The sequence below is a fragment of the Piliocolobus tephrosceles genome, chromosome 9 (genome assembly GCF_002776525.5).
Source record: "Piliocolobus tephrosceles isolate RC106 chromosome 9, ASM277652v3, whole genome shotgun sequence".
Classification (NCBI taxonomy): domain Eukaryota; kingdom Metazoa; phylum Chordata; class Mammalia; order Primates; family Cercopithecidae; genus Piliocolobus; species Piliocolobus tephrosceles.
Genome location: NC_045442.1, coordinates 84,002,632 through 84,012,645, shown reverse-complemented (window position 1 = coordinate 84,012,645; position 10,014 = coordinate 84,002,632). Strand labels below are relative to the sequence as shown.

The 10,014-nt window shown below is 54.5% G+C and overlaps 1 protein-coding gene across 1 annotated transcript; it reads left to right on the top strand.

The window, feature by feature from the left end:
- Positions 1 to 221: 221 nt before the first annotated feature.
- On the top strand, positions 222 to 9,750 carry RBP3 (retinol binding protein 3). The gene is made up of 4 exons (XM_023230192.3): positions 222 to 3,390; positions 5,209 to 5,399; positions 7,683 to 7,825; positions 9,395 to 9,750. Exons 1-4 carry the CDS (start codon positions 337 to 339, stop codon positions 9,748 to 9,750), a joined length of 3,744 nt encoding a protein of 1,247 aa, XP_023085960.1. The 5' UTR covers positions 222 to 336.
- Positions 9,751 to 10,014: the final 264 nt, after the last annotated feature.

The window sequence follows — 10,014 nt, the reverse complement described above, 5'->3', positions numbered from 1 at the left end:
GCACGGTGTCTGGCATGTGGCAGGAACTAAAATAATGGCAGTGATTAGTGTTGTGATATGCAGACGCAGCACAGCAAGATAAGATGCAATGTACCTTCTGGGTCAAACCACCCTGGCCACTCCTCCCCGATACCCAGGGTTGATGTGCTTGAATTAGACAGGATTAAAGGCTTACTGGAGCTGGAAGCCTTGCTCCAACTCAGGAGTTTAGCCCCAGACCTTCTGTCCACCAGCTGAGGAGGACAAGGGCAGAAGGCAGCTGCACAGAGCAGGGCCACGGCCTTGCACACAGTCCAGGGGGCTTTCGTGCAAGAGCCAGGCCTCCCCCTGGGTCCCATGATGAGAGAATGGGTTCTGCTCATGTCTATGCTGCTCTGTGGCCTGGCTGGCCCGACACATCTGTTCCAGCCAAGCCTGGTGCTGGACATGGCCAAGGTCCTCTTGGATAACTACTGCTTCCCAGAGAACCTGCTGGGCATGCAGGAAGCCATCCAGCAGGCCATCAAGAGCCACGAGATTCTGAGCATCTCAGACCCGCAGACGCTGGCCAGTGTGCTGACAGCTGGGGTGCAGAGCTCCCTGAACGACCCTCGCCTGGTCATTTCCTATGAGCCCAGCACCCCCGAGCCTCCCCCACAAGTCCCAGCACTCACCAGTCTCTCAGAAGAGGAACTGCTTGCCTGGCTACAAAGGGGCCTCCGCCATGAGGTTCTGGAGGGTAATGTGGGCTACCTGCGGGTGGACAGCGTCCCGGGCCAGGAGGTGCTGAGCATGATGGGGGAGTTCCTGGTGGCCCACGTGTGGGGGAAGCTCATGGGCACCTCCGCCTTAGTGCTGGATCTCCGGCACTGCACGGGAGGCCAGATCTCTGGCATTCCCTACATCATCTCCTACCTGCACCCAGGGAACACCATCCTGCACGTGGACACTATCTACAACCGCCCCTCCAACACCACCACGGAGATCTGGACCTTGCCTCAGGTCCTGGGAGAAAGGTACGGTGCCGACAAGGATGTGGTGGTCCTCACCAGCAGCCAGACCAGAGGTGTGGCCGAGGACATCGCGCACATCCTCAAGCAGATGCGCAGGGCCATCGTGGTGGGCGAGCGGACTGGAGGAGGGGCCCTGGACCTCCGGAAGCTGAGGATAGGCGAGTCTGACTTCTTCTTCACCGTGCCCGTGTCCAGGTCCCTGGGGCCCCTGGGTGGAGGCAGCCAGACATGGGAGGGCAGCGGAGTGCTGCCCTGTGTGGGGACGCCGGCCGAGCAGGCCCTGGAGAAAGCCCTGGACATCCTCACTCTTCGCAGCGCCCTTCCAGGGGTAGTCCACTGCCTCCAGGAGGCACTGAAGGACTACTACACGCTGGTGGACCGTGTGCCTACCCTGCTGCAGCACCTGGCCAGCATGGACTTCTCCACAGTGGTCTCCGAAGACGATCTGGTCACCAAGCTCAATGCCGGCCTGCAGGCTGCATCCGAGGATCCCAGGCTCCTGGTGCGAGCCATCAGGCCCAGAGAAACCCCTTCTGGGCCCGTGCCCGATGCTGCAGCTGAAGACCCACCAGGGGCAGCCCCAGAGTTGCCTGAGGACGAGGCTATCCGGCAAGCACTGGTGGAGTCTGTGTTCCAGGTGTCGGTGCTGCCGGGCAACGTGGGCTACCTGCGTTTTGATAGTTTTGCTGACGCCTCCGTGCTGGGTGTTTTGGCCCCGTATGTCCTGCGCCAGGTGTGGGAGCCGTTACAGGACACGGAGCACCTCATCATGGACCTGCGCCACAACCCTGGAGGGCCATCCTCCGCTGTGCCCCTGCTCCTGTCCTACTTCCAGGGCCCCGAGGCCGGCCCCGTGCACCTCTTCACTACCTATGACCGCCGCACCAACATCACACAGGAGCACTTCAGCCACATGGAGCTCCCGGGCCCACGCTACAGCACCCAGCGTGGGGTGTATCTGCTCACCAGCCACCGCACCGCCACGGCAGCCGAGGAGTTCGCCTTCCTCATGCAGTCGCTGGGCTGGGCCACGCTGGTAGGCGAGATCACCGCAGGCAACCTGCTGCACACCCGCACCGTGCCGCTGCTAGACACGCCGGAAGGCAGCCTCACGCTCACTGTGCCGGTCCTCACCTTCATCGACAATCAGGGCGAGGCCTGGCTGGGTGGTGGAGTGGTGCCTGATGCCATCGTGCTGGCAGAGGAGGCCCTGGACAAAGCCCAGGAAGTGCTGGAGTTCCATCAGAGCCTGGGGGCCTTGGTGGAGGGCACAGGGCACCTGCTGGAGGCCCACTATGCTCGACCGGAAGTCGTGGGCCAGACGAGTGCCCTGCTGCGGGCCAAGCTGGCCCAGGGCGCCTACCGCACAGCTGTGGACTTGGAGTCTCTGGCCTCTCAGCTCACAGCAGACCTGCAGGAGGTGTCTGGGGACCACCGCCTGCTAGTGTTCCACAGCCCTGGTGAGCTGGTGGTAGAGGAAGCACCCCCACCACCCCCTGCTGTCCCCTCTCCAGAGGAGCTCACCTACCTTATTGAGGCCCTGTTTAAGACAGAGGTGCTGCCCGGCCAGCTGGGCTATCTGCGTTTTGACGCCATGGCTGAACTGGAGACAGTGAAGGCCGTCGGGCCACAGCTTGTGCGGCTGGTATGGCAACAGCTGGTGGACACGGCTGCGCTGGTGATCGACCTGCGCTACAACCCTGGCAGCTACTCCACGGCCATCCCGCTGCTCTGTTCCTACTTCTTTGAGGCAGAACCCCGCCAGCACCTGTATTCTGTCTTTGACAGGGCCACCTCGAAAGTCATGGAGGTGTGGACCCTGCCTCAGGTCGCAGGCCAGCGCTATGGCTCACACAAGGACCTCTACATCCTGATGAGCCACACCAGTGGCTCTGCAGCTGAGGCCTTTGCACACACCATGCAGGACCTGCAGCGGGCCACGGTCATTGGGGAGCCCACGGCTGGAGGGGCACTCTCTGTGGGCATCTACCAGGTGGGCAGCAGCCCCTTATATGCATCCATGCCCACCCAGATGGCCCTGAGTGCCACCACAGGCAAGGCCTGGGACCTGGCTGGTGTGGAGCCCGACATCAGTGTGCCCATGAGCGAAGCCCTTTCCACAGCCCAGGACATAGTGGCTCTGCGTGCCAAGGTGCCCACGGTGCTGCAGACGGCCGGGAAGCTGGTGGCTGATAACTATGCCTCCGCCGAGCTGGGGGCCAAGATGGCTGTCAAACTGAGCGGTCTGCAGAGCCGCTACTCCAGGGTGACCTCAGAAGTGGCCCTGGCCGAGATCCTGGGGGCCGACCTGCAGATGCTCTCCGGAGACCCACACCTGAAAGCAGCCCATATCCCTGAGAATGCCAAGGACCGCATTCCTGGAATTGTGCCCATGCAGGTGAGACCCAAGGGAGACCTGGTTGAGCCCAGTCCCGGGAGTGAGTTGGCCCATTGTCCGCACAGGCCAGGCTCTGTGCACAGTGCATGACAATGGCTTTTAGATTTGTTCTCATGTTTAAGTTTTGACCAGTCAAGTCCTTTCCTCTTTCTCAACCTGTTCCATCCACTCTCTGTGACCCTGGGGTTGCTGAACACCTCTGTTGAACATGCATATTAGGTTGGTGCAAAAGTACTTTCAATGGCAAAGCCTGCAATTACTTTTGCACCCACCTCACAGGAAGCCAGTTTGAAAGCCAACCAATACTCACAGGAAGCCAGTTTGGAAGCCCCTGGGATAGAAGGCGTTTCAGCCTTGGCTGGGTGGAAGGTGAGTGATGGCAGGGCTTCTCATTGTCAGCATTGGGGAAGAGGCCAACACCTGGCAGAGGTGGCCGTGGGCTTCACCAAGTGCCCCACCGCTGGCCGAGAGTTCCACCTAGGCAGCACTCACACCTCCACGCTGTTCTACCTGTGGTTTTGCTGCATCATCACGATTGTGCAGGGCAGCATTTGTCCTGGAATCCCTTGTGAGGAGGGTCTGAGGCCAGGGCTTGAGTGCAGGCAGTTTGTCTGGGAGGCCATTGCTGAAGCAGGCGTGAAGGAGGGAGCAGGGAGAGTGAGACGGGAAGCTGACAAGCAGATGCCTCAAAGCTGTTCTGCTGAAGCGAGGACACTGATGAGTGTGGAGATGCTCCCAGGCACAGCCCTCTGCAGGCGGGGCCCAGTGGCTCCTGTCCTGCATTGGCCAAGAGTTGCCCTGAGGATATGACTCAGGGTGGGGCAGGCTCCCCCTTCTTGGAGAAGGCCTGAGCTGAGGGTGGAAAGACAGGGCTGTGCTATAGGAGAGCCTGTCAGTGGGGCCGGGGGCAGCTGAAAGCAGAGGGGGCTGAGAGTGCCCAAAGCATCTGCTACAGAATTGTCATCCCCATCTTTCACAACTGAGGCCCGGAGAGGAGCAGAGGGGAGTGGCCTGGGGCCAGAGAGCTGTGACTGAGGGCAGGACAGGGCCTGGAGGGCAGTGTCTCTGTCAACGAAGGCTCCTGGTCCCAGTCAAGCTCACCAAGTCCTGCCTCCCTCCAGCAGCCTTAGAGAGGGAGGAGGAGGTGCATCCACGTGGGAGTAGCCTGTGCTAGGCTTGCAGGATCCCCGGTTTCCAAATCAACTGCTCCTTCCTTTCCAGTATAGCCAAGGTTCACGATTTGGGGTCAGATGTAGATTCAGATTCTGGCTCCACCACTTACTGACTGTGTGACCTGAGACTAGTTACTTAATCTCTCTGTGCTTCAGTTTCTCCATGGAAAAGATGGGGATTATGTTATCTCCTGCACAGGTGGCTGTGAGGATGATGATAAGCTCTACAAAGTGCTTAGTACAGGGCCAGGCGCCTGGTAAAGGTAACTAACATCTTCCAGTCCTGCCCCAGTGGAGGGGAAGGTGAGCTTGGAGACGTTAGGAAGTATCTGGTGAGGTTGGAGAGGTCAGAGAGGAGACCACTCCTGGGCCTTCTAGCTCAGGACACCAGGGCATGTGGGTGGCAGACAGGAGCATCCTCTGCAAGGAGGCTGCCCATGGATCACACATGTCCCAGTGGCATGTCACATCTCAGACATGCCACTGGGAAAGTCCCTGGTATCTACTAACTCCTTCAGAAATGTCAGTTCCTGTCCCATGCCCTTAATATTTCCCATGACATAAAGGCGATCCGTGGTGCCTGCTTTCCTGGACTCTAAAACCGGCTGCTCCTCCTGACACTGAGTAGGACCTCCAACTCTTACAGATCCCTTCCCCTGAAGTCTTTGAAGAGCTGATCAAGTTTTCCTTCCACACTAATGTGCTTGAGGACAACATTGGCTACTTGAGGTTTGACATGTTTGGGGATGGTGAGCTGCTCACCCAGGTCTCCAAGCTGCTGGTGGAGCACATCTGGAAGAAGATCATGCACACGGATGCCATGATCATCGACATGAGGTCAGTGGCCAGCGGTCGGTGTTTCCCAGCCAGGACACAGGACTGCCGGGGGACAGTCAAAGCTATGGGCCACAGCAGGGAAGAAAAGGAACCCTGCAACACAGCAGAGGACCTGAGGGGGCCAGGCCTCCTTCCTATCAGGGCTCCAGCCAGTTAGCCCAGGGGTTCTTGTTTCATTGAAGGCGGGGCCCAGCACTGGTCGTTTTTGTAAACTTCTCCAATGATTCCAATGTGCATTCCAGATTGAGAATTACCCCAAATTTGCCTGGTCATAGGATTCAGTGGGGAGGAGAGGAAGGAGACGTTAAAAACACTGATTCCTGGGCCCCACTCCTCCCTTACTGACTCAGAAGCTCCGGTGGACAGGCCCGATAATCTCTATTTGACAGGCATCCCAGGTGATTCTGATGGCCAGTGGCGTGTGAGACAGCCAGGCCTCCCACCTGGGAAGGTGCCTCACGTCACACAAAGTCAACTCATGACAACCCTGGTCACATGAATCGTCATACAGGCAGAATTTGGAAATTGCACAGGGAGAATTTAGAAATTAATCACTATTGTTATCAAAAGAATTCTTTGCATCACCAAGTGATTGTCAGAAGGATGTCTTCAGCTAGCCACCTCCCCTCTGTTTCTGTAAAAATGTGCCTCATATGTCGTGAGTTTACATCATGGACCAGGGGTAGGAGGTGGATGAGCATCCTCAGGCAGTGGTCAGACCTGGCATCCCGTGACTCTGGAGTCCATTGGTGGGCATGCCCCTGCACCCTCCATGGGCAGGCTGCCTTCCTCAGACGGGACCCTTCCATGCTCCCCTGTTGTCTAAAAGAAGTGGCTGGGGGTGGCAGAGCAGGGCATTCACCCAGCTCCAGATCTCTAGCCCTCAGCACTCACTCACATGGTTCTTAGTGGTCACTAGGTGGCTCTCGGTCCTGCACCCACTGCCTCTCCTCCCTGGGAGAAGAAAGAACATTAGGGCTAAAACATTAGCCCTGGCTCCAGTTCCGTGTGTGTTCACAGCCTGAGCTTGAGGCTCCTGTGGTCTCTCTGATCATTTTTTTCTTTAGAAGTTCTGTTGAGCACCCGAATGACACTCATGTTAAGTCCCTTTCTTCTGAATATGCCATTTACACTTTTTAAAGAGGAGATGGCCCCAGTCTGCAAGTGCACTTTGCTTAAAGACCCTTCCACCCCTGAGGTTTGTTTGGAGGTTCAGACACTGACATCACACGCCCCGAACCCAGCCAGGTCATCCCAGGCCATCAACTGGACGAGGCTGCTTAACACATCACTAGCCCTAGTGGGGAGACAGAGGCCCAATGAAGTCACACAGTGGGACAAATCTAAATGGCCTGGGAGAAATGCAGGCTCCCTTTCTTCCAATGTGGCTCCACAAGCCTGAATATTTCAACACACTAAGTGCCCTGTTAAGACACCTGAACTAAGACAGCCGGTAGGTGTCATAAGATTGTCACAGAATGCAACTGGGAAAAATAATGTTTCCCAAAATGTGTTCCACTCATAGGCAGATATGGGTGCAGGGGAGCAGTCCATGGTCAATAAATGGGGGAAACTGATCAACAAGTTTCTGACTGCAGGACTTGTCAGGGCCTTTTATACATATATATATACTTATATACATTTATACATATATATGTGTGTATACATATATATGTGTGTATATATACATATATATATATATATATATATATATATATATACACTCATTTGAGATGGAGTCTCACTCTGTCGCCCAGGCTGGAGTGCAGTGGCGCGATCTCAGTTTACTGGAAGCTCCGCCTCCCGGGTTCACACCATTCTCCTGCCTCAGCCTCCCAAGTAGCTGGGACTACAGGTGCCCGCCACCACGCCTGGCTAATTTTTTGTATTTTTAGTAGAGATGGGATTTCACTGTGTTAGCCAGGATGGTCTCGATCTCTTGACCTTGTGAGCCGCCCACCTCAGCCTCCCAAAGTGCTGGGATTACAGGCGTGAGCCACTGCACCTGACTGGTCCTTTAATATATTAACATGTGCTAATTATATAGCAGAAGGAAAGGATAACATATTTGACCACAAAGTTTCTTGTTCTCAAGAGACTAGTACTCTTGGAAATACTCTGGAAAATGCCAACCCATGGAATTCTAAAGGAGGAAGAGGCAGTACATTGAGGCTGCCAAGAATTAGAACCCTCCATGGGACAAAGATCCTGGCCTCCCCGAGGGGCACAGAGGGCCTCACTGTGAGCTCAGCCCCTGAACAGTTTCCGCTTCCCGTCCCTCAGGTTCAACATCGGTGGCCCCACATCCTCCATTCCCATCTTGTGCTCCTACTTCTTTGATGAAGGCCCTCCAGTTCTGCTGGACAAGATCTACAGCCGGCCTGATGATTCTGTCAGTGAACTCTGGACACACGCCCAGGTTGTAGGTACGTGGAGATTTCCCCTTTCTACTGTCATTCTAGAAGCTTCTGGGAAACCAGGGAAAGACAGCTTGGGTGTAGGTAAAAGTCATAGTAACCAGACTGTAAGGCCCTGTCCTAGTCCAGGCACTAGATGTGCATGATCTCGAATCCCTGAAAAGCATGTATCACTACGTCCATTTTCTAGAGGAAAAAAAAAGTGGGGATTGACTAGGTCAAGTATCTTTTCTAGGGTCACACAGCTAATAAGTGGAACCCAAAATGTGAATATTAGTTTGTCTAATACCAAAATTTCCCCCAGGCTTAGCACCATAATCACCAGCCTGCAGGACAAATGCAGAATTTGAAGGATTCTCCCCGCCCCTTACCAACCCCAATGGGCATTTCCAGTGCTCACCATACTTGAGCTCTCAGCTGCAGTGCCACCACACACTTGCCTGGAAAAGTCATGATGTTCATCGGGCTTCTGTTCACTGCCCTGGACACAGAGCAGTGGCTACAGGAGCAAAGGCAGGCCCTGAGCTTTACAGAACCATGACTCTCAAAGCCCCATTCCAGGGTGGATGGCCTCCAGCTATCTTCCCTGCCCAGCGTGTAAGACCAAGGAACTTGTGCTCCTATCCAACGAGAAAGGACTGGAGAGATCAGTGGGGGTGTGCCTGTGACCAGAGAAACACCCCATCATTTTCATGTCCATGCTTCTGTAATACACAGGCATTTTGCTGTAGCTTCTAAGACATACATTCAATAATATTACGAAGTGTAAATACAAATTAGAACCAGGTGAATTCTAAATTCAAATAGATGTTCAAGACTGGAAGTTAAAGGTAGACTCAATTCTATAGATAGTGAGGTCCCAGAACCGTGAGGTCCAATATGGGAGCCACAAGCCACCTGCGGCCACCGAGCATTTGAAATGTGGCTCTCCCAAGTTGAGATGTGCTGGAGGTGTAACGTGCATACCAGATTTTGAAGACATTACAAAAAAAAACCTCATTAATAATTTTATTTGATTACATTTTGAAATGAATGTATTTTGGATACATTGGCTTAAACAAAACATGATTAAAATTATCACTGGGGATTTCTTTTTGCTTGCTCAACATGGCTACTAGGGAACCTAAAATGACATCTATGGGCAGCATTCTGGCTCACGTTGCATTCCTGTCGGACAGTACTGTCCTAGAGGATTGTTCTTATGACATCACAAATTGGGTTTTTCTGAGTCCAGAGTGAAAAGGAAGTCAGGTCAGTTTAAGTGTTTTCGTTATTCATGAAGAGAGAGGATGTCCCTTTCTCAGGAGAGTCAAGTCTTTCCTATCACTTGGCATAAAAAGGCCTCGTTGGGAGTTGTCAAGCACTGAAATCCTCGTGATTGGGCATGCATTCTTGTCCCCATTTTACGGATGCAGAAATCAAGGCTCAGAGAAGTCAAGTGGCTCACAAGTGTACACAAGGACACAGACCAAAAACCCCAGGGCCTCCTCCATCACTGCAGGCCCAGGCAGGATAGAGAAGACAGGTGTTCCAGGGTCCTGACATGACCCCCATCCTGAAGGGCCTTATGTCTTCCAGGTGAACGCTATGGCTCCAAGAAGAGCATGGTCATTCTGACCAGCAGTGTGACGGCCGGCACTGCGGAGGAGTTCACCTACATCATGAAGAGGCTGGGCCGGGCCCTGGTCATCGGGGAGGTGACCAGCGGGGGTTGCCAGCCACCACAGACCTACCATGTGGATGACACCAACCTCTACCTCACTATCCCCACAGCCCGTTCTGTGGGGGCCTCGGACGGCAGCTCCTGGGAAGGGGTGGGGGTGACACCCCATATGGTTGTCCCTGCAGAAGAGGCTCTCACCAGGGCCAAGGAGATGCTCCAGCACAACCAACTGAGGGTGAAGCGGAGCCCAGGTCTGCAGGACCACCCGTAGGGAAGGGCCCCATAGGCAGAGCCCCAGGACAAACAGAACCTCTGGGATACACACCAAGGGCACTCCTGCAGGTGGCCTGGCCTGAGGTTCCCAGGGGCAGCAAAGGGGCCTGCTGAGCTCTGGTTAGGCTAGAGCTGGAGGTGTGTATACACACACACACACACACGTATATACATATATACATATATATGTGTATGTACACATATATATGTGTGTGTGTGTTTATATATATATATATATATATATATATATATATATATATAT